This window comes from Erythrolamprus reginae, chromosome 2 (assembly GCF_031021105.1).
Source record: "Erythrolamprus reginae isolate rEryReg1 chromosome 2, rEryReg1.hap1, whole genome shotgun sequence".
In the NCBI taxonomy this organism is placed as follows: domain Eukaryota; kingdom Metazoa; phylum Chordata; class Lepidosauria; order Squamata; family Dipsadidae; genus Erythrolamprus; species Erythrolamprus reginae.
This window is the reverse complement of record NC_091951.1, coordinates 194,969,533-194,993,980: the sequence shown is the minus strand read 5'-3', so window position 1 is coordinate 194,993,980 and position 24,448 is coordinate 194,969,533. Positions and strand designations below refer to the sequence as shown.

At 41.3% G+C, this 24,448-nt stretch overlaps 1 protein-coding gene across 6 annotated transcripts in view; it reads left to right on the top strand.

Moving 5' to 3' along the window:
• The first annotated feature begins 969 nt into the window (after nt 1–969).
• The window catches only part of PPP1R1A (protein phosphatase 1 regulatory inhibitor subunit 1A), a 123,577-nt gene continuing 100,098 nt past the window's right edge, over nt 970–24,448 (top strand). For 2 of the 6 annotated variants that reach the window (XM_070741014.1, XM_070741013.1), the window contains exon 1: nt 989–1,225. In XM_070741014.1, coding sequence (XP_070597115.1) covers nt 1,145–1,225 — 81 coding nt within the window. In that variant the 5' untranslated portion in view covers nt 989–1,144. Of the gene's footprint in view, nt 1,226–24,448 lie in introns of all 6 variants that reach the window. The other 4 variants (XR_011558139.1, XM_070741012.1, XR_011558138.1 and 1 more) reach the window with 3 other exon arrangements.

The following is a 24,448-nucleotide window of genomic DNA, read 5'->3' as shown; positions in this document are numbered from 1 at the left end:
AAACTGTATCCACCCATTTCCAGCCCTACCCACCCTGCACCAGCAGTTGCCTCAGTTAAGCAGCACTTTTACCTGAAAAGTCTAATCGGAAACATTTGGTTAGGATCTGCGACCCTAACCAATAGCAGGGAAAGGGGTGGTGGGAGTATACAGATGTTCGAGGCTGCTACTATTGTCCAGTTCAGGGTATGACAGATCTAACAATCTTACACCGTCGTCTTTTGCCAGCTTTCTCCCTGCTCCGCTTAGCTAGTCATATGTGCCAACTTGCTATATTGCAAAAAAAAAAAAAGGGGGGGGGGAATCTACGAAACACGCGGTCAAGTCCGCGTTTTGCTTAGTCAGGGGTGGAAGGGTTTTGGACCGACGGCGCGGAGGAATGTCGCCTTTCCTTAGGAAGAGTGGCTGAGGGACGAATCAGCAGGGAGGGAGATTTGGCGTTCATCAGTAGGCAGATCCCATTAAGTAAGATTGGGTTTAAAAAAACACAAAAAAAGCACATGGAGGCTCAGAACGTTTCGTTTACAACTGCAACGCTAGCCGGTATGCGGCGATTCGGATTAAGCCCCTCTCTGATTTCAAGTGAGGCTTAATCTTAGGTAAATATAGGTCGCAGAAGCAAAGCAGGTGTGTGTGTATGTATGTGTGTATGTATGTATTTAAATTCACTTTAATTTATTTATTCGGATTTGTATGCCGCCCAACTCCCAAGGGACTCGCGTAAAGCTTCGGAGGCCCGAGGTCGGGGCGCATCTGCGGCTTTTCTCTCGGCGGCTCGTCTTTGTGAGGGCATCGCTCCATATCTCAGCTCCCTCAGGGCGCCCCGCGAGTGCGCGCGCGCGCCCGTCTTCTCTGTGCGCGCGGTGCCCTGTGTATGTACTGTATGTATTTGTGTGCGCGCGCCCTCGGCTCGCAGGGAGGGGCGGGAGGGGCACCCCGAGCGACCAATCGCAGCGCCGTTCGCGGGGAAGGAGGGGTGCGAGCGCGCCCTGGGTGGGAAAACGAGTGGCGGGGCGCCCGCAGACCGACCGACCGGACGGGCGAAGGAAAGCGCGAGCGGAGGTAGAGATATTATCGAGCGCGTCTGGGTGAAAGCGCCATCGATTTGTGTCTTTTTTTCCCCCACCGGGACGACGGAGCCGGCATGGAACCCAACAGTCCCCGTAAGATCCAATTTACGGTCCCGTTGCTGGAGCCTCATCTCGACCCGGAGGCAGCGGAGCAGGTTGGTTAGGGACGGGAGCGCCTACTTTTTTTGTGGGGGGGGCGGGGGCGGCGGATATATCCTCCCACCGCTTTCCCCCAATGATAAGTTGAACGGAAAGTAAACCTCAGGCCGAGGTTAACCTTGACTGGGATCTGTTTGCTAGGTGGGATTTTTTTAAAAAATCTCGGGACATCGTCCAGAAATAGTCGTGTAACGCCCGGTCCCCCTTAAACACGCGTTTCCCCAGGTGAGATTCATTGCTAGGGAAGCGTGCTAAGGACACGCGGAACATCGTCGTCTCACCCCAGAGAACTGTTGTGTCGGCCAGTTTTAAACTATCTGCGCTCCCTATTCTGTTGTGAATCTCTGGCTGTGATTTCCAGAAGGTCCGTTTTGGGGATTTGGCACGTGGGTTGCCTCCAAATCTGTTCGTCTCCTCCAGAGGAAGCCTCCTTAAGAGAATCTGCTACAATAAGCCTCTTTCTCGTTGTGGTTCCCAAACTACTAGCTTAAGAGAATACTGCTGACTTTCATACTGGCAGGTGACACTGGCATCTTTGTTAGGATCAATGATTTGAGAGGCAGGCTTAAGCTCTGTCAGTGGGGGGACCTTCTTTTGTGTGTGTGTGTGTGTGTGTGTGTGTGTGTGTGTGTGTGTATGTATTTATGGTCTTTTATTATATAGGTTATTATTTGTTATATCTAGGTCTAGGGCAGTGGTTCCCAACCTTTTTTTGCCCATGCCTCACCTCTAAAATCCTGATCCCCCCCCCATATATAATTCTTACTATTCAAAAAGTGAACTCCTACTCATGTGGAAGAAGCTTAAAATGGCCATTAGCTTGGTTTAAGCAAGGTTCCAATTGCCCCTATTAAAAATCAAATTGCCCCGTAGGTCCCACGTTGGAAACCAGGGGTTTAGGGTATAGGTCTTTCTCCGCCTGCAGTCTTTCCTTGGCATTTTATCTAGGTTAAGCATTTTTTCTCTATTCTGATACTCCCTTGACAGATGCCCAAGAATGGCAACATGACAGATTTCATCTGGTTCAACTAAACTCAAGATTTTCTGGATTCATACCACCACCATCAAATAATAATAATAACAATAACAACAATAACAACAACAACAACAACAATAATAATAACAACAACAACAACAATAACAACAATGATAATAATAATGATAATAATAATGATAATAACAATGATATAATAATAATAATAATAATAATAATAATAATAATAATAATTTATTACATTTGTATGCCGCCCCTCTATAAGAACTCTAAACCATTCTAACTAAATCACTCCTTAAAATTAACCAAGATAGGCTTGGATAAAGACAGAGCTGGCCAAAATAGACTAGATTGCTTGGATTGCTTGGGACTCCTGTATGTTGGTACCACAGTATGCCTGTTGGGAAATTGGAGCTCACCATGGACAGCCCTGTTCTATTTGGATTAGGCTTTGCCAACACTGTAAGCTTGGAAATAGATAGCCAGAGGAGTTTCTATTGGGTTGCGGGAAGAAGGGATGTGGCATGTTGCAGAGTTGGGGCTGTCAAATGTAGCAGGCTGCTTCCAATTGATCAGAAGAACTCAATCGGGGCTTATTTTGAGGAAATACATTGTTCTGCGGCTGCAGCCAAACTCCTCTCTTCTACACAGTTATTGCAAATGTTCAGAATTCTGAGCTCTCAGTGTTTGTGGCCCAGAACTGTCACTGTTTTTTTAATTTAATTGACCTCTTGCTTTCCCTGGCTCCTCCTCTACTGCCACTTTCCATAGTACCATCCTCTGGAAAGAGAGAAAGTAATCATGCCCATATCCCTGCTGTGAGAAGCTGTAGATGCAGATGAAGCTGCTCCTTATAAATCCAGGCTGCCTTTTTCTCACCCCCTCCCCTCCAAATTTACTGATACTCTTGTCTCCAGTTGGAAGCTCTTTAAGGGAACAGAATTCTTTTCCCTAATCCCACACCCACTTCCTTTTCATTATGTTACATATTGATTGTTTTAGCTTTGTTGCAATTTCATTATTAGGTTCTAATGAACTTGATTTTGTTGCTTAGCTTCAAAATGGATGCACAGGAAGCCATGTGGGAATAGTTGGAGTAGGGGGGAATAACCCAGGGTCTCTCCAGGGGTGTGAATTAACACCTCTATAATCTGCAGCCTTCCCCCTTCTCCTGTCCTGCTCTCCAGCTCTCGGGATAAATAGTAAAGTTGATTTTCTTCAACTGCAGTGCTTTTTCTTTAAGCTCACTGATCCACTTCAGTGGATAGAACTTGCTATCCTGTGCTGGGCATGTGCCTTCTCTGAGCAACAGACATCGTATGCTGCATTACTATTAATTTTTCTCATCGTTCCTATCACCCATCTCCTCCCACTTATGACTTTATGACTAACTTGTTGCTTGTAGCCTTATGATTTATATTAATATTGATTGTTTCCTGATTGCTTATTTGTACTCTATGGCAAAATGATTGTAAGTGTTGTACATCATGATTCTTGAGAAATGCATATTTCCTTTTATGTACACTGAGAGCATCTGCACCAAAGGCAAATTCCTTGTGTGTTCAATCACACTTTGGCCAATAAAGAATTCTGTTCTATTATATTCTTTATGGATTAAATCCTCTTTAGGAATCCCAATCTACTCTAAACCTCCACATCACTTCAAGCAATAGCAGTCGTTGGAGGAAGGCAGGGAAACCAATTTGCTCAGGTTAGCTTGAGCCTGCATTTGGAAAGACAAGCTGTTGCTGATATATTGATGCCGTCTTCTAAGATTAAAAAAAAAAAGGAGTTGAAATCTCCTCTGAGTTGAGCTTGACCTTTTTATAACCTCATAAATACATCCATGCTGTTTTCCCCATAACAGTATGGAAATTATTTGCCATTATCTTCTTCTGACATGTTAAAAAAGAAAAGAAAACGTCTAGCCTGCAGCTGTAGCTTTCCTGCCTAGGAATTGACTGTATGCTCAGTCCAGACAAGATGGAGAGTCAGCTGTGGCAGGTTCCCCCATCTTTTCTTTTCTTTTTTTAATAAACTTTATTAATTTTCAATAAAAAGACATGCAAACTCACAAACATTTAAACACATTGTAGGGGTTACAATTACCCCTCTTTTCTTGAAGTCAATTTTTAATACAGAAAAAGGGATAAAATCTTAAATCTTTTTAAGTTAAAGTAGTATTCTAAGTGAAAAGAAGAATTTTTTTTGCATATTCTAATAAACATAGAGTTAAGTTGATTAAAAAAAGAAAGAAAAACCAACAACAATAGCAACAGCAAAAAATATCAATAACATTTGATTATATTCATACAGTTTTCATAACCTTATTTTCAACTTTATTCTTATCTATCCATATATAAACTTTAATCCAAATAGTATAAAAATCAGATTCTTCTTGATCATTCAGCCTTCTTGTCATCATATCCATCTCTGCACAATCCAAGATTTTTCTAACTAATCTTCTTTTATGCACAAAATTGGAAAGGGGAAGAGGTTCCCCCATCTTTTCACTTTGCCAGCTTTCTTGCAATAGGCAGTCACTGTCAACAAGGGACAGCTCAGAGACTTGTTTCTTTCTGGGAAGTATCCCTGAGGAGAGTTTTTGAGAGAAGCTAATAAAAGCTGACCTTTAGAACAAAAGAGACCAAGATCTCCTCAGTGCTTTCGTCTATAGGTAGAAGAAATCAGAGTCTTAAAGTAAGCCTGCTTTAGATGCCATTCTTCTATCTGAAGAAATAAAAGACTGTCCCAGCAAAGGCCCCTTGCTTCTTTCATCAGAGAACAGAAAATTCTAAATTCTATCCTTAAGTTTGAGTACAGTTAAAAGAATTGGATGTTGGGAGAAAATCTGGATGGCCTTCTTCCAATGTAGACAGTCCTCAGCTTAGGGTATTTTTTTCATTTAGCCAAACCTGGGTCCAAGTGATTCTGCTGTCAAGCTGGTGCAGAAGTTGGTGATAAATTAACAGCTTGCCACACTATCTATAGAAGACCTGATGTTTATGGGAACTTGGGAGGGGTGATTTTCATAAGGGAACAAATGCAGCCACAAAGCATTCTTTTGAGTGGTTCAAGGACATCCTATGCCCACCCACCTGGGCGGAAGTGGAAGGAGGACTGGCCATGCTGGCACAATCTGAATGGGCAACATGACAAGTTTGTGGGTACGGGATTAGCGATGTGAACTTTTAGCTGGGTGTGAAACTCAGATTCAGGTTTCCCAGTGTAGGTGCCAGGATGGCTCCGGCAATAAATTGGAACTTTGAGGACTCCTCTGACTTGGACTCTGATTTAGTTGGATGCTACCTGGAACCTTCACATCTGCTGATTTACCAAAAGCTCACCTCCTCCCCAGATTACCATATTTGTTTTCTTTTCTTCAGTGAAAGAAAAAAAATTGGTATCTTTCTGTCTTCTGGGTCCCCATGATTCTTTACTGGTCCCGCAGCCTGCAGTTCCCTGATTGAAGGTCCCCCAGCGAGAATTAAAAGACTTGCCTTTTCAGAGATGTGATGATTTGGCTAAGATGGACTGGTTTAGCTTTGGATGACAGCCAGAGTAGTGAGAAGCTTTTGTTGGAAATGAAGGATTGGTTTAGGCATCCTTGCCCCTCATCCTGATTTTCTATCATTTTGATGGCTTGGAACTTGGTGACTCATAGCTGTGAATATGTGAATTGACTATATTGAGAAAGGAGGGGGCCTTGATACTCTCTGAGCTTGTTTGGTTTCTTGCAGATGTTGCATTACCCTAACTAGGTAACATCATCAGTGCTGAGCTACAAATACTCAATGCTTTCAATCATGGGCTACAAATATTCTCCTTCATAAGTATACAGTGGTAACTCTACCTACAAACGCCTCTACTTACGAACTTTTCCAGATAAGAACTGGGTGTTCAAGATTTTTTTGCCTCTTCTCAAGAATCATTTTCCATTGACAAACCCAAAACTAGCTGGAAAAGGCAAGGAGAAGCGTCCATGGGGCCTCCCTAGGAATCTCCTGAGAGGAAACAGGGCCGGAAAAGGCAGGGAGAAGCCTCTGTGGGGACTCTCTAGGAATCTCCTGGAAGGAAACAGGGCTGGAAAATGCGGGGAGAAGCCACTGTGGGGCCTCTCTAGGAATCTCCTGGGAGGAAACAGGGCCAGAAAAGGCGGGGAGAAGCCTCCATGGGGCTTCTCTAGGAATCTCCTGGGAGGAAACAGGGCCTCCACCCTCCCTGTGGTTTCCCCAATCGCACACATTATTTGCTTTTACATTGATTCCTATGGGAAAAATTGCTTTTTCTTACAAACTTTTCTACTTAAGTTTCACATAACAAATTAAGTTCGTAAGTAGAGGTTCCACTGTATTGAGAAACTTTGCGTCTTCAGTGAGAAATGCTTTATATTAGGTGACGGCAACTGGCACAATGCAAAGGTAACTATGGTGGGGAGATATAACTATCAACATATACGGGGTTGAATATAAATGGAGTCTGAGGAGAGAGATGGCGGGGGAGAGGAGAGGGGGGGAAAGAGGAAGGAGAGAGAGAAACTGTCTATGGTTCCAGACTCTTAATTCTTCAAACAATGAATGGAAAATGTAATGTGGCTACAATTAGAGGGAGAAATAGGGTTGTAAATTTCATTACCCACCCACCCAACCACCCACCCCATAATTCAGCACCAGTTATTCAAAGCACAAGCAGAGCCTCTCATTCTGTCTCTGATTGGTCTGTTATTGATCTGTTGGCCACGTTGCACAGTGTACACTGGATCTTGCTTTTTGCCTTCTATTTCCTGGAATTGAACTTTCTCGATTTGCCTCTTTCTGTATTGGGTGGTGGTGCTTGATTTGAAGTAGATAAAGCATGTAGTGTTTCAATTTTAGTTTCAGTTTAGTTATAGTTTTACTTGTTACTGAGCCAGCTGAACTACCATAGCTTGGATATTGTGGTTTTTTAGAAGTTCCTTCTAAGTGATATTGGAATTGTCAGAAATCTGGGTATATAATAAATGGTTACCGAAAGCCAGCACTATTTTGAAATGCAGTGGCCTCTACCTAAGAATGCCTCTACTTAAGAACTTTTCTAGATAAGAATCGGGTGTTCAAGATTTTTTTGCCTCTTCTTAACAACCATTTTCTACTTAAGAAAGTAGAAAATGTTTCCTGCCATTCCCCCTGGGTTTCTCTCTCTGGGGCAGTGAATGGAGGCACCCTCACGCCGGGTGTATGGGAGGCGCGTGCTCCTCCTCGACACCTCAGAGTCCCTCTTTTCTTTTTTTAAGCCTTAAAGTTTTGGATATTTTTGATTTTCCTCACCTCACCTTCTTCCTTTGGCAGCGACTTTCCTCCTCCTCTTCTTCCTCCTCCTTCTCTCACACAAATTCCGAGCTTTTATTTCTTTCCTAACGGGTTTGCACACATTGTATTTGCTTTTACATTGATTCCTATGGGGAAAATTGTTTGTACTTACAAACTTTTTTACTTAAGAACCTGGTCAAAGAACGAATTAAGTTCTTAAGTAGAGGTACCACTGTATTGGAAAAAGAGATGCTGAGTGAATCAACTTTGATGAATTTCTTAGAATAAACCAATTGGTTTTTTTTGACTGTCATCAAGCAATTCATCTAGGGCTCCTTCCCTTCTTCTGGTTCTTGGCACTTTTTATTAGAGATTTAAGGAATTGAACCCAAATGTTTCTGGAATTGGGATTAGTGTTCTATCGGGGTTTCAAGGGATAGCATGTCAAGTTACAATGAGCATGACAAAGACTGAAGAACCAATGAGTTATCCAGTTCTTCAAAAGGAGATGACAGAAGGCCACCCACATATGTTCCTGAAGGCTGTTCCTTACAAGGAAACTGCATGATATAGGTTGGGTGATGAACAACATTCATTATCATGTTGTTTACAAATATGATAGCCTTTTAAAGGATACTAAGTTCTGCTAATCCTAATTTCTAATCGCTTTTGGAAATTGCTTATTTATATACAAACTATTAGAGAACTTCAAAACAAAAGGCTTGAAAAGCCATCTAGTATGTCTATCTTATTTCTGAATAAAGGAAAAATTACCTAAGTTTAGGAACTTACAGATTTTTAAAAAAAATTGCAAAAAGCTAAATAAGATTTTAAACTAAGAAAATTATAAACAAGTTAAGATTCCAAACAAATTTAAACACTGAAACTTTTAATATAAAGCTTTGGAACTAATTACATAAAATAGCTTTTCATTTTGTCTACTGTAAGTCACAACACAAATTACTTCATCATTTAAATTGAATACTAGTAGGGACTAAAGATTCCAGACAAAAAGGAAAAAAAATGTACTTTTGATTTTCAACAGTATTGGAATTTACAAAATGACACGACACATTATAATATTTGAAATATTAAAGAATGGAGCCAGAAATTGGTAACCACAAAATCAACAATATCAATAACAAGGTCTGTTTCCATGGATAGATTAGATAGAAGTTAATGAAGGAATGACAAATATGAAACAAATTTTGCTTGTTGCAGAAATAGTAGAATCATAAATACTGGATTTTAAAAAGTGTAGAATACATAACAGAAATCATTTTAAATGGAAATACAAGTGACAGGCCAGGGTAAGGTTTTGTTTTAAAACTTAAAGAAATGGTGACAACCTTGATAATGTCTTTTTATTGGAGACTTCTTAAAAGCCTCCATCAAAGAAATGTATGGGATGGAGCAAAGAAGAATTGAAGAAAAAATGTCCTATGGCAGTGATGGCAAACCTATGGCACGGGTGTCACAGGTGGCACGCGGAGCGTATCTGCTGGCACATGAGCTATTGCCCTAGCTCAACTCCAACATGCATGTGTGTGCTGGCCAGCTGATTTTTGGGTCCCACAGAGGCTCTGGGAGGGCATTTTTGGCTTCCAGAGAGCCTCTTGGGGAATGGGGGAGGGCGTTTTTACCCCTACCCCGGTTCCGGAGAAGCCTTTGGAGCCTGGGTAGGGTGAAATACAAGCCTACTGGGCCTACCAGAAGTTGTGGAAAAGGCCATTTCCGGTCTCTAGAGGGCCTCCAGGAAGTGTAGGGAAAGCTGTTTTCACTCTCCCCAGGCATTGAATTATGAGCGTGGGCACTCGTGTATGTGCGATAGCGCACACACATGGTCTTTTCCTGAGGAAAAAAAGGTTCGCCATCACTGCCCTATGACAACATTTGAACAGAGAGTAGGATTTTTTTAGAAATAAAAGGAAGAAATATAAAGTTGGCTTATTTCATCAAAATTAAAATAAGGCATCATTTTATAAATTCTAGCAATCCTTTATGGACTTTTTGCTGGCACCAGATTGAAAAGTTGATATCTTATGGATTTCTTTATCAACAAGGAATAGGTTATGACACACCTGGGCATTTTATAGCCCACGGCCCACATCTGGCTCATGGACTGTCCCACTCCAGACCACAGCACTGGTGGCATCAGTATTTGAATGCTGGCAATATCAGGGACAGGACATTGGTGTGGTTGGCAGAGGGGATGGGCTGGCATTCCTAGAGGGGGTGACGACATTGCAACATCAGAGACAGGGCAACAAGGGTTGCCCTTCACAACAGTCCCAGTCTCTTATGTGACTCCTTGGTAAAATTAATTTCCCACCCTTGGGTTATAGGTTAAACAGATATCCTTATCCAGGCTTGTCACTTTATATGAGCCATGGTGGTGCAGTGGTTAGAATGCAGCATTGCAGGCCAAGTCTAAATTCCACTGCCAGCTATTTGTTCCTGATCGGCTTAAGGTTAATTTGGCCTTCCATCCTTCTGAAGTCTATAAAATGACCCAGATTATTGCGGGCAATATGCTGACTATGAAAGCTTCTTAGAGAGGCCTGTAAAGCACTAGGAAGCTGTATATAAATCTTTGTGTTATTGCTATTGTTCTCTGTTTGTAACTTTAAAGAGTATATATTTATACTCTCTCTTTAGGCAATTAGATAAACAACAAGATGGCACAAAATAATCTAACCATATATAGCTACCGTCCCTAAATCTAGAATAATTTTTGATTTGTGGGATAGACATTCAAACCTAGTCAGTATTATTTAACTTTGAAAACTCTTTGAAATAGCTTTCCAATAAGTATTTCAGTGGTGGGTTTTAAATGATTTTGCTACCGGTTCACCCATGCACAGAAGCATCCCAGGCAGTGAAGGTCTGCAATTTTTTTACTACCGTGCTGTGGGCATGGGTTTGTGGGTGTGGCTTGCTGGCCATGTGACCAGGTGGGAGTGGCTTGACAATCATGTGACTGGGGGTGGCTGAAAGGTCATATAACTGGCTTAAAGGTGGCCAACTTGACTTCACTCACGTCAAGGGTTTGGTTCAGGTTAGGGTGCCTGGTCTCTCTTTGCCTCAAAGAGATACAATTTCCCTATCTATTTATTATTACTGAACATCCAAAATGGACTATTTAATTCTATGTATATATGCCATATGTGTACATACATATTACATACAGGCACACAAAAATATACATTGTCTACTATATAAACGGTATGTTATGAACACACACATGTACGCACAGCTCTTCTAAAATGATAGACATTCAACTTCATTTATTGTGATAGGAAAAACATGCCCGGAAGGGAAGGAAAGAAAAGAAAAACAATTTTTTTCTACCAGTTCTGTGTACCTGACTGTACCCGTAGGAGCCCATCACTGGTCCTAGGTGGGTGGGTGGAGCTCCTACCACCGGTGCTATCAGTTCTAAGAACTGGTCTGAACCGGGAGCAACCCACCACTGAAGTTTTTCAAAGATTCTTGTAAAGCATGCAGTATGGAATCAGACTGTTCATAAGAGAAAGTTCTCACACATAATACTGATTTCTAAGTTCTCATTCCCAATAGGTGGGAAGTCCTAATATAATTTTTGGGCTAGCATAGATTGGTTGGTCAGATTCTGTTTGGAGCAGGTGGCCTCCAAGTTATTTGATCTTTATTATTGGCAGATTCCAGACATCTGAGCTAGTGCTAAGACCCTGTATACAAGCACACTTGATTGGATTTAATATGTACTCCTGAACGTTCAATGTGTGTTCAGGAGACTAAATGCTATTTTTCCAAGTTAAATAGATCCTCTGCTCTTTGTGCCTCCATCCAGGTAAAGCTTCCGATTATTGTTTCTCATTTGATCCCGGAACTTGATATATCTGAATTGGATGAAAAGAAATCAGTGCTAATATAGCGAGGCCATTAGGTTTAAGGATGAGCCCTTTTTAGAACAGCACACATTTTTATGGGGCGTCGCTCGCTTTAGTCTTCTAGCCCCACTTCTTGGAAATGGTCTTCCAGGCAGAAACAGAACTGCTGTGTCATGATGGCCTTGAAACTTATCTCAGAAGCTTAGTTGGCATAAACACTCTCATAAGAAAATTAAACGTTTCAAAGAGTAAACTATTACATTTCCTCTGCCTTTCTTTGCCACAGAACATAGTACTGCCAGGTGTTTGTGGACTGTTATTCTCAGACTCTGAATTATAGGAATCCCAGCATACCTGGATCGTATAAGGTTATGCAATCTATGTCATCTCACAATGAACAGGGCACTTTCTGGGACAGAAACCAGATGAGAGATGATCATCAGTGTATTTATTTATTAAGAAAATGTATATGGCTGCCTGACTCCTGATGACTCTGGGTAGCCTATAGAAGTAAAAACCCAAATATAAAACCCATGAAACCTCCACCCTTCTGACAAAAACCATCAAACAGACCACTTGATGGACTCTATATCACCCTGGAGGTCCCAAGCTCACTCACAAACTCATATCTCCAGGACCTTTCAAAAGAAGATTAAGGTGGAAGCCGATTTTATCTCCGCAGGGGTGGTTTTCCAGAGTGAAGGCCCTTCTTCTTGGTCCTTAAAGAGAGGGGACCTATAATATGACCTGCCTCCCTGCTCTGGTGGGTTAGGCAGATGTATTTCAATCAGAATAGAGCTGGAAGAGGCCTTGGAGGTCTTATAGTCCAACCCCCTACTGAAGCAGGAAGCCCTGGCCTGGCCTATATCATTTCAGACTGGTGTCTGCCCAGTCTTTTCTTAAAACCCACCAGTGATGACGCACCTACAACCTCTGAAGGCAAGCTTTGAAATGTATAAAGCTTTATTGTACAGTACTCAAAAAATAAATGAAGTCCCAAAGGTACTTTTTCAAGTGGCAGCTGGAAGAACTCCAATTGCCTCTTGAAAAAGCAGCTTTGGGACAACCATGACCTGGATGACTGAGAATCTCCATAGCCGAAAAAGGAAGCTTTATCACCGGTGACAATCTTTATAGAGGATATTTCCAGTTCATCAGCCAAGGACAAATGAGTAGATTTTATCTGGTAAGAATGTGATTGTTTACTGTTTTTCCATCATGATCCACTCTGTTTATGGGAAGTAGTAAAAGAGTAAAATAAGCAAAAAAAAGGAAATAAAAACCAGATATCCAGAATGCAGCATCAGTGCAGCATTTTTGCGATGCTCAATTCTTAATCATTATATCTGGAAGTGAGATCAAATGAAGGCTATTTATTTATAATCTCTAGGAAATTGGATTCGGTACATTACTAGCCAGCAGGGCCCTTTAACAGACACCCAACTGTTGCAAAATAACTGGCAGCCCTTTCCGCCAGACTGAAATAGCAGGGGGAAATCATATTTCAGGGCCATGCGATCTCTTGGGAGCAAAAGGACAAGACGGTGTACTAAACCCAATGGCTTCCAATAGCTGTAAACATATTGACCAACCACAGCAAAAACTGAAGATTTCAAAGGGCAGTTTTGGCGGGAGTGTAGGAAGTGGTTGAAGATAATTCCCAAACCATCTAATAGAACTCATTCTTTATGCATCCTATTAAAGATAACTCTTAAAATCTATAGAAAGCCATCTAAGTGCCAAAAGTTAATAATAGCAGTGGTGACATTAATTCATGCAATAAGAGTAGGGGGGGGTAGAAAGTGAATGTCACAGACAAAACTGACAAATGTCTCAGTATAACCTTCCTGGTTATATTGAAACATTTGGTTAAGAGCAATGCAAAACACAGAAGATGCCCTGGTCAACCACTAGGAGAAGGGAAACTCTGACTGCAAACCTCCATTGCCTTGTGGCTGTATCCATCATTGGAAAAGGCTTCAGGAGTAAATCTTGAAGCAAAATCTGGAGCCGGAGTCCTGGAAGTAGTTTGTGACTGCGTACAGTCATGTTCTGATAACTCCTGTGACATAACTGGAACCAATCGTATTGGCCTTTGCCATTCCAATGGATTATTTCATAAACATGGAGAGGAGGGATCTGCTGCTTGGGTAAAAGTCTATCCTCCATACTAACCTACCCTGGCTTCATGCTTTGGGGAGTCCAGATAATGATACCATGGTCTTTTGAGACTGAAAGATGCCAATGCAACCTTCCTGGTTTATCTTCCTTGGATTGCATATACAGTGGTACCTCGAGATACGAGTTTAATTCGTTCCGGACCTGGGCTCTTAAGTCGAGCAGCTCTTATCTCGAACGACTTTTCCCCATAGGAATTAATGTAAATAATTTTAATTGGTTCCAGCCCTCAAAAAACTCACAAAGTTAGTCTAAATTATGCAGAAAGACATGTTTTTAATGAAGAAATGTACATGTACATATAAATGAATAATGAAGTTTCTTTCACTTAACTTGTAAACTTTCTTAAACTTTTAAATTTACATATGTTCAACTTCTCTGCCACCCAATCCTGTAGAACAGAGGTCCCCAACCCTTTTTGCACCAGGGACCGGCTTTAAGCAATCAAGAGAGGAATGGGTGAATGAATGGACGGAGGGTGGGAAGGAAGGAAGGAAAGAGGGAAGGGACAAGAACAGAGGAAGGAAGCAAGGAAACTTATGAAAGGGGAGAGTAAGAGAGGAATGAGTGAAGGGAGGGAGGGAGGGAAGAAGGTGGGAAGGAGAAAGAAAAGAAGAAATAGAGGAAGGGAAGGTAAAAGAGAGAAAGAAAAAGAGAAAGAAAGAAAGAAAGAAAGAAAGGGGGAAGGAACAGAGGAAGGAAGCAAGGAAACTTATGAAAGGGGAGAGTAAGAGAGGAATGAGTGAAGGGAGGGAGGGAGGGAAGAAGGTGGGAAGGAGAAAGAAAAGAAGAAATAGAGGAAGGGAAGGTAAAAGAGAGAAAGAAAAAGAGCAAGAAAGAAAGCTGCAAGCACCCCCCCGAGCCCCCCAGGCCGGCTGCAACCTTTTAAAACACGCGCGCCGCTTCGCAGCTGTCTCCTGAAGCCGAACGCGGAAGTTAGCGTTTGGCTTCAGGAGACAGCTCCTTGGCGCTTGTATCTCGAATTTGGGCTTGTAAGTAGAACAAAAATATCTCTCCCCTCCCAGCTCTTATCTCGAGTTGCTCTTAAGTAGAGCAGCTCTTATGTCGGGGTTCCACTGTATTCAAAAAATAAATAAATAAATAAAGCTCTAAAAATAAAAATAAAAAAGAAAACCTTTTCTTGGTTTTCCATTAGCTGCTGAGTCTGAGCGCTAGCATCTTAAATTGTTTGAATGAATTAATTTTCATTTTAAAAAAATATTCAATTTCTGGTATTTAAAATAAAATAATGAAACATCATTTGCAGTGCTAGTATACAGTTTAGAGTTACTATTTATTAAATGGACTTTTATGCTGCCCCTCTCCAAAGACTCGGAGTGGCTCAAAGCTGTGGTGGTGCAGTGGTTAGAATGCAGTATTGCAGGCTACGTCTGCCGACTGCCAGCAGTTCAATCCTGACTGGCTCAAGGTTGATTCAGCCTTCCAAGCTTGGTATAATGACCAGATGGTTGGGGGCAATATGCTGACTCTTTAAACTGCTTACAGAGGGCTGTAAAGAAATGTGAAGTGGAATATAAGTGCTATGGCTAAAGTCAGTGACCTACCCGGCATTCTGGATTTCAACTCCTATCAAAATCAAGCAGCATACTAAAAGTATAGGTCTTGTAGGTACTGTAGTCCAGCACATCTGGAAGATAGTAGGCTTCCTTTTTTTCATGTATAGATTTTTTTATAGTGTTTCATCTTTTTAGCCACTTTCCATAGTTCTATCCATTCTGTGGGATCCTGTATTCCCATTTCTTTCAGCAGTATTATTACAAATGGAGTGATTTCAGCCCAAAGGACTACCAGTACTTTGTGACCAGTTAGCAATCAACGAACCTACAAGTAAAGAGAAATTTCCTGACACATAGAACAATTGATTAAGTGGAATGGTTGTGGGTGCTCCAACCTTAGAGGGCTACAAGAAGAAACTGGACAGTCATTTATCTGAAATGGTAGAAGTTGTCCTGATAGAGCAGGGGGTCAAACTAGATCTCCAAGGTCCCTTCCAACCCTGTTATTCTGTAGGAAGCTTTTTATAATCTTGCTCTCTATCTCCCCACTAATAATTTATAGCATTTTCTAGAGTCATCCCATTATCACTGTGTCAAAATAATAGTAATGACAGGACAATGCTATGAAGATATTGTAAATTTCAGAAAATGATTCCTTGGCACGTGTATCTGCTGGGGGTTGAATAGTGAAAACGATGCCATTTATTTACTTCCATTTAGTGAGATGGTGTCATAAGATATGGTTCAAGGCTGTTAATAGATGCAGTAAATTGAAAGATCTGAGCTCTTCCCCTTAACAGAACAAGGTAGTCATTAGGCTCTCAGTGTACATAAAAGAAAAGATACATTCATCAAGAATCTTGAGGTAGAACACTTAATGATTGTCATAGGGTTCAAATAAGCAATCAGGAAACAATATTAATATATATCATAAGGCTACAAGCAACAAGTTACAGTCATGCAGTCATAAGTGAGAGAGATGGATGATAGGAACGATGAGAAGACTAATAGTAATAGTAATGCATTATCACAATACCATAAGACATCAGGCACCTCAGTGCCAGGATTAAACCTGCCCATCTGGTAAGTATCTCCCTCCTTAAGAAGAGATCCCAGCCGCTACTTCATGGAAATTAGTGCTCTCAGTGGTAGCCTTTTCAACAGGAGAAGTAGCAGCACATTGATTAGAATGCAGTATTGCAGGCTAATTCAACTCACTGCCAGGAGTTTGATTCTCACCAGCTTCCAGTTGATTGACAGCCTTCCAGCCTTCGATAAAAGGAGGAGCCAGGTTGTTGGGGGTAATATATTCACTCTGTAAACAGCTTAGAGTGTGCTGTAAAGCAGGGCAAAGTGGTATATAAGTCTAAATATTTTTGCTATCGCTTTTCTGTTGTGGCCTCACACTTTATTGCTCTCCAGTGCTGGAAAATTGCAGACCGCTCTTCCGCAGAAGAGTCCCAGTTTGTTAAGTTTTTAACACTAATTACTAATCAGAAGTCTCTACCTTAAAGGAGGTTTACATGTTGTTTTGTACTGTTTGTATTTTTAGTCTGTTATAAATCATTTAGGGTCTTCTGAATGGGTCAGGCTACTAAAAATATCTTCCTGTGGGTACTTGTAGAGATCAGTTGGAAAAAGACTGAATTTTAAATGCTGCCAGATTGTCACTTCTGTGTCTCCAGGGCCAATATTATTTTTGATTCCCATGCAAAACACAATTTCCTGAAAATTTTTCTCAGTCAGCAATATCCTTCCTTAGGTAGTGTAGTGTCTTTCTATGTAACCATGGATAATATAGTATCTGGTTTCTTAAACAATAGCCAGTGTGGAAACATTATCTTTTGGATCAACGTATCTACACTGCTCTTCTTGTGCTCCATATAAATCTGCTCAAATCTTGAAGGGCATTTCAGAAGATTTATTCTGCAAATAAAATAGTCCAGACGGGGAAGTTTCCTGTAAAATCCCAGCCCTTTTTCTTTATTACGATCTTTGACCCACCTTTACAATGAAAAAGTTACAGTAAAAAAAGAGCAAGAGTTTAACACAAGAATTTGTTATTGGGAAAGGGGGAAAAATAGGCAGTAAAACAATGCATCTAATTAAACACTTTGTGCAATAGTATAACTTGGCCACTTGGTATGTGAGTGTGGGGTTAGCATACATAAAAAAATAATAAACCTAAAATTTATCTGTATGGCCCTTGTGTTTGGATGATTGGGCTAATCAGCGCACATAATGTGGCATCATTAAAAGGGCACAATATAAGTTCAAGATTGACGGTTTCTACCTGCCTGCATTCACAAAAGCAAAGTGTCTGCAAATAAAGAGTCCCATCTTCCCATCAGTAGAGTTGATGGGTTGGCATGAAAGTGGTATCAGGAAAAGATCCACCTATATTTGCTTAAGATTACAATTATATAGATACCCCTCACTAGAGAGCTTCTGATTGTCTAACATTTGGTGGTAGAATTCAGGAGCACTTGTGATATAATTTTGGCAATCAATGCTGCTGTTTCTCACTTTTACTATTGATTTGGCCTTCTCCGGGGTTAATTGGCCTAAATATTCAGGAGAGATGCCAAAACTGCAAATTTCTCCTATATAGAGATGGTGCCAGTGAGGTTGTTTAATCGTCTGACAGCAACAGAGGCATCGGGCCTGCGGTTCCAGAGCCAGGAAAATCTTGCTTGTAACCCTTCCCAAACTTGCTACCGAATGCTAGTATTTAACATAACAGAATTAAAAATGTGGGAAAGCAATCGTGTTCATTGTACTTCATTAATGCAAATTTAATTGCAGTTACACTCTAATGAAATAAAAATCAATTTAGGTTTTGTCATGGCTGCATTCCTTTCCTTGTGGCCTGCGCTACATTGAATGAATAAGTGGAAGCCCTCTCTCCCCTCCCTGCCCCTGGCAAAAAAGCTTGTACAGGCCTGTTTCCCTCATGAAAAATCATGGCTTAGGCCTGTGATGGCGAACCTATGGTAGCCATATCTGAGAGCACACAAGGTGTTGCCCTATGTCAGTTCCAGCGTGCACATGCGCAGTGGCCAGCTGATTTTCAGCCTTCCAAAGGTCAGGCAGCCCGTTTTCGCCCTCCCCAGGCTTCAGGAAAGCCTCCTGAAGCCTGGGGAGAGTGAAAAATGGCCCAATGGGCCTACCGGAAGTTGGTTTCCGAACTTCTGGTAGGACTGTTTTTTGCCATCCACAGGCTCCAGAGGCTTTCCTCAAGCCTGGGGAAGGTGAAAAAAGGCCCAATGGTAGTCCAGAGTCCTCAGTGAAGTCTGAGGGCATGTGCGGACAGTGTGTGGGGGGTAAGTGCATGTTTGGGTAGGGCATTGCATTATGGGTATGGGCATCTATCCATCCATACACCCTTTTGGCACTTGAGGGAATTTTTTTTTGCCATCATTCAGTGGATTAGGCCATTGAAGTCTGTGAGTCCAGTCTTTAGTTCCACGAAGGAATCCAAATTAATGCATTCTTGGTAAATAGCAATCTAACCTCTCTCAGTAAAATCACCTCCTTCATTCACCAATTCTACTGATGAACTGCTCTTTTGGTTAAAGTTGCATTTCCCCCCCCACAACCTCAATCCATTATTCAACATCTTGTCCTGAGAGATGATAGAATATGGTCTTAACCTTTTTCAATTGACATGCTTTTAAGTATTTGAAGGGTATGGATATATCTACACATACATATCACACACTGTAAGAACCATGATGATCTTGGAGTAGCAATCCAGAAACTGTTAAGATAACAATACATACATAAGTGTGTTCTGAGTAAAGAGCAAAAGGAAAGTCTTAGAAAGGAATTAGACTAGCTTTCCACAAGTCAGACTAGTGATATTCTGTTCCTGTAGCCTGTATCAATACAATATAGTTGTAGTCTTCTTGTGGAATCTCTTTCCTGATCTGGACAATCTTGTAGGGTACACAACACAAGGGAACCAGTAACCTGGAGAGTTGGGAAATTGCCCTTTTTTAAAAAAAATTATGTTTAAAAAAACTAAAAAAAAAAATCAGATTTTTTAATTTAAATTGGGTTTTTTATTTTTTATCAAATTTATTTTAATAAAATGCTTTTGGGTAAAAATCTATCTAAAGATAATTTTCTATTTAAAATACATTAGCTTATTCAGCATGAAATGGAGCTTAGTTATGTAGGATGAGACTATATTCTGCAATGTTGAGACTTCTGGTGAGTCAACAGCGGGTCAGAGGAGGACCCGCTGCGGGACAGAGTTGACAGATGCTCTTTAAAAATTATGATTTAAATAGATTTGATTTAAATCAAGCCTTTTTATTAGTGATTTAAATCGTGATTTAAATAATTTGATTCAAATCAAATCCGCCCTGCCTTTTTAAAAGTTGTTCTTATGGGGCTTGGGGACTGATGTGTCTCTAATGCTTTTGTTTTCATTCCTATGCTGAGTATGAGGTTGAATGCAGTAGCTCAAATAGTCCCTTCTAACTCTAATATTCAGTCATTGATTTTATCTGTTCTGATGGGATTGAATTTATATCTCAAGTTTTGTTCTGGCACGTATTCAAGGCAACTAATAAAAATTGAAAACATAACCAGAAATTGAAAAGTTAAGAATACAGCCTCCTCAGTTTCTCATAATCATTCTTGGTGCCTCTAAGAATCCTTTTCAGTTGATCTGACTCTTTCCTAAAATATGAATTTTGCTCAAAGCAAGTTTGGGAATCAATTATCTTGCCATCACTCCTAATCCAGTGAGGCTGGGACCAATTCCAATATTTGGAGGTCAGAAATAGCCTCCCTCCCGAGTTTGAATGTTGAATTCATTTGGGAGAATTAAGATCACTGGGAAATTTAGATAACTCAACAACTTTTCAAGATTGTTGACAGGAAAAACTAGGCATGGGGAGAACTAAGAATGGAGTCCTAAGAGCGGAGGAAGGGTAGAATGAACTCTTAACTTCTTCCTCTCAAGTATTCATAGCAACCAGTAACTCACTGTCAAACAATCTTCAGTTTTAGAAAACCATCCAAAATTTCTAATTCCCACTTGTAGCATCCCACATAAAATACAAGTACAGTGATACCTCGTCTTACAAACGCCTCGTCATACAAACTTTTCGAGATACAAACCTGGGGTTTAAGATTTTTTTGCCTCTTCTTACAAACTATTTTCACCTTACAAACCTACTGCCACCGCTGGGATGCCCCGCCTCCGGACTTCCGTTGCCACCAAAGCACCTATTTTTGCGCTGCTGGGATTCCCCCGAGGCTCCCCTCCATGGGAAACCCCACCTCCGGACTTCTGTGTTTTTGTGATGCTGCCGGGGAATCCCAGCAGGGGAATCCCAGCAGCGCAAAAATGGGCACTTCACTGGCAAAGGATGTCCGGAGGTGGGGTTTCCCAGCGAGGGGAGCCTCAGTGAAATCGCAGCATCGCAAAAACATAGAAGTCCAGAGGTGGGATTTCCCATGGAGGGAAGCCTCAGGGAAATCCCATTAGTGCAAAAACAGGTGCTTCGGCTGGCAAAAGGGGTGAATTTTGGGCTTGCACGCATTAATCGCTTTTCCATTGATTCCTATGGGAAACATTGCTTCATCTTACAAACTTTTCACCTTAAGAACCTCGTCCCGGAACCAATTAAGTTTGTAAGACAAGGTATCACTGTATTATTTTTCAATGAAAATGGCCAAATAACATGTATGGGGTTACACAAAGATGGTGTACTCTTGCTACAAAGAAAAGGTTTCCACACACTGCCCCTGTCAGGATTTCTTTCTTTTAAAAGCGAACCTTGCTGAAACTTCATAGCATGTTGTTCTTATATCCATTCGAGAGAATGGCAGAATAGTTGACAGAAACTGAAGCACAGAGAGGAAGGAGGAGGGAATTAAGTCAGGCACAGGATGAAATTCCAATGGGCCCAGCTTCATTTCCCAACATTGTTTGCAAACGTGCATGGACTGTTTTCTGTAGCACCAAGGGGAAGCTTCGGCACATCTGTTTCAATATTTCTCTCAGCTCATGTGCCCTTCTCCAGCTGATCTGAGATACGGCTAAATGAGGAAGCACTGCTTCCTCCAGCAGGAGCTGGGACTGCTCCATACCAGCACCTCCTGCAATGTTGTTTGCTCTGCATCACCTGGAAGAGAGGGAGTTGAATATCTGTAAGGAATGTGCTGCAAACAGCTGGCTTCATCATTACCTGCTGTACTCAGGAACCTGGGTGGCTTCTGCTTGTGGTACTTGGATTCCAGGGACACTTTTGCTTATTTGTTTTTTTTAAAGAACTTGAGTCAAGGTCACCAGAGTTTAACCCCAGGAACAATGTTCAGATTGTTTAGCATATGCAGTGCAGTCATGGATGAATAGTACACATGACCCGTGTAATGCCTTGCAATATAATTGAACAACATAGTTAGTCTCTACAGTCTGATCCCCATGGTTGCACTATATGAGATCTCAATTCCAGGTGATTTCATTGAGACATCCAAATAGTTTTATTGGCAATAATACAGATGGGGGTTAGCCAGGTCCATGTTTTGCCTTAGCCCTAAGGGCTTTCAGGTAATTTCCCATCCAAATTTCCCCTCAAATTGGTAAAGAACTAGAAAGATTTCTTAAGCAGGTTGAGAATTTGGACAGAAAGCAGAAGCAGCTGGTTCCCACAATAGCCATTGAAACTTTTATCAGTAGTTATTTCATAAAACCTATTGTTAGCAGAGGCAATCTTCTATCCCTAATGGTAACCCTTTCACTTATACCAGAAAAACTCTACTTTCAGAAAGTATCCTCCATCTTGGTGGTCTCCAGATTTCTAAGAGTCTTATTCCTTTCATCCAGATTTCTTGGAGTCCTATTGCTTTCATCTTCCATCCTTCAATGACAGTAGCTATTTAGGATGGAAGATAAAAGAATAAGCTTCAACACTTTGTGAGGGCATCCGGGGTTTTTTTTTAAATTAAGGAAGTACTTTAGAAATACTGTCCCATTTGTTTCTCATCTACATATTGACTGAATGATTATGGGCAAATAAGTCAGCATCTTCTCCATGAAGATCTATCCCTGATCTGTCTTAATCTGGTCCTTCAAGACTTCCAGCATTGCACTCATCACTACAGTAACTAAATTTCCCCATCCTATGGCAGGTCACCTCTTCTTTTTCCTTCAACTTTTCCCTATATAATAGAGCTTTCTCCGGAGAGCTGCTTATTCACATAACATGTCGGAAGTAGAATAATTTGTGCCTCATTATTTGTGCCTCGAGTGAGAACTCTGGACTGCTTTGTTCAATGATTCATTTGTTTTCTTGCCTGTCCATATGGTAAGAGATTGTTTAAATTTCAGATGCAGCACTCCATTGAAAGAAGGCATTCCATATCTGAGCTAAACTTCTCTTACATTGAGTAATTGTATGCTGGATATTTTATCTAGACCTTAGCTGGTTGTGAAAAGTTAAACATGGGGTAGAATCATGAACACCATGAAGTCTGCAGGACTCCACCTTGATTTAAAATTGGCAGTTTTATTACGAGATGGATCAGATAGTGAGGGGTGGGATGTTAAAAAATGAAGGGAAGCATTTGAACGTAGATGAAATAGTCCTTAAAAGAACAGAAATTATGTCAGGGATAGCATTAGCACTTAGACAATGTGTTACAGCCCTCTCTAAGCAGCCCTCTCTAAGGAATCAGCATATTGCCCCCATCAATTTGGGTCCTCATTTTAACAACCTCAGAAGGATGAAAGGATGAATTTACCTTGAGTCAGTCAGGATTAAACTGCTGGCAGTTGGCAAAACTAGCTTGCAATACTGCATTCTAACCACTGCACCATCACGGCTCATGTAGTTCTTAAATCATATTCAGGAGAAACAGGAAATAAATTTTTAATCAGCTAATGAGGATACGATGCTTTAAAGTAAAACAATAGAGACCCTGATCTTTTGGGTAGGTTTGAGAGTGCTGACAAGGAATCACAAAGAGTGTGAATGTCAGGCCTGGAAACCATCTTGGCCATTGGATCTTCAGGCCTGCCACATTTAGTATTGTGGGAAACTAGGAGGGGGGGATTCTGTGAGTGAGGAGATAGTCAAATTAACATTCCTTTCTCCGAGAGTCAAGGTCACTCCGCCCTACACCTGGAGTGGTGTGTCTAGGAGGCATCTCCAGTTGGGACCATGCTTTGATTGGACCATGTGATGGACATGTGAGTGCTAGGGCAGGGAATTTAACTTTCTTTTGGGTGTGGAAAACTGGAAGCTTTCAGATTCAGGTTTTCACAGATGTGCCAATATGACATCTCTAATAAAATGGAACTATGAGGACACCCAAGCCTCTGAGTTTTCTTTAATTGGAGGTGTTACTTGGAACCCTGACGTTAACCTGAATCTGAAAACGTCTGTGGGAGCGGAGATAAGCTCTCGTAGGGATCAAGGGACTAATTTTGGTATTGTTAAATAAGATGCATAATGCCAGAATCAATATTAAAGAGCTTGAACAGGTTTTAAGCGATTGTGTCTAAGCATGGAATCTGGTCATTAAAGTAAATTGTTAAAAATGAGGACAATGTTTGGTGCTTCTTGAGTCCAGAATACAAGAGGGTTTATGAAATGAGTTGCCTGAGGACAACTGTCCCATAATCTCGCTGAGGCAGCAGGGGGTGGATCCTCTTAACTGCAGGCTGATACTTTGGGATGTTTTCTTTCATTTGGGAGCACTTCAGAGCTTATTTGCTTTTAATGTTGAGGGTAATAACAGGCTCCCGAGAGATCAGGCAAGAAACATACAACACAATCTCACAAACCTTGTAATCTTTTACTCATCTTAGAAATGGGCAGTTTCCTGACATTTTCTACACAGCTTCCATTTCCGTGGCTAGAATTAAGTCTACGACCGAGCCCTTTTCAAAATATGAAGGATCAGGAGTGTGTGATGGCAGCAGGGAAATCCACAATATAGATTCATGCAGAATTTCCCTGGCAATCAATTATCTACGCATTTCAATTCAGCTTTGTATTCATTAACTAATCACAGAGTATGTATAGAAAGGTTCAAGGACTTGTTATCTCTATCGAAAAAGGGGACAAGACTAGAGAAGCGGATCCTACAAAGCAGCAGCAGGTAAACCTTTCTGTGGGTGGAAACCTTAGACCAGTGACAGTGAAGCTTTTTTCCCATGGGGGCGCTAGCGCTCATGCGCATGCCCTAACATGTGCATGCCTGCATCCATAATTCAATGCCCCTGCCACCCTGCCCTCTGCCCATGCGCATGTGACTCCCCATGTGCGCATAAACCCACTGTGCCCCGTTTTGGGCCTAGCAGGCCTCCCTGAAGCTTCTGGAGGCTGATAGCGACTTGTTTCCTGAC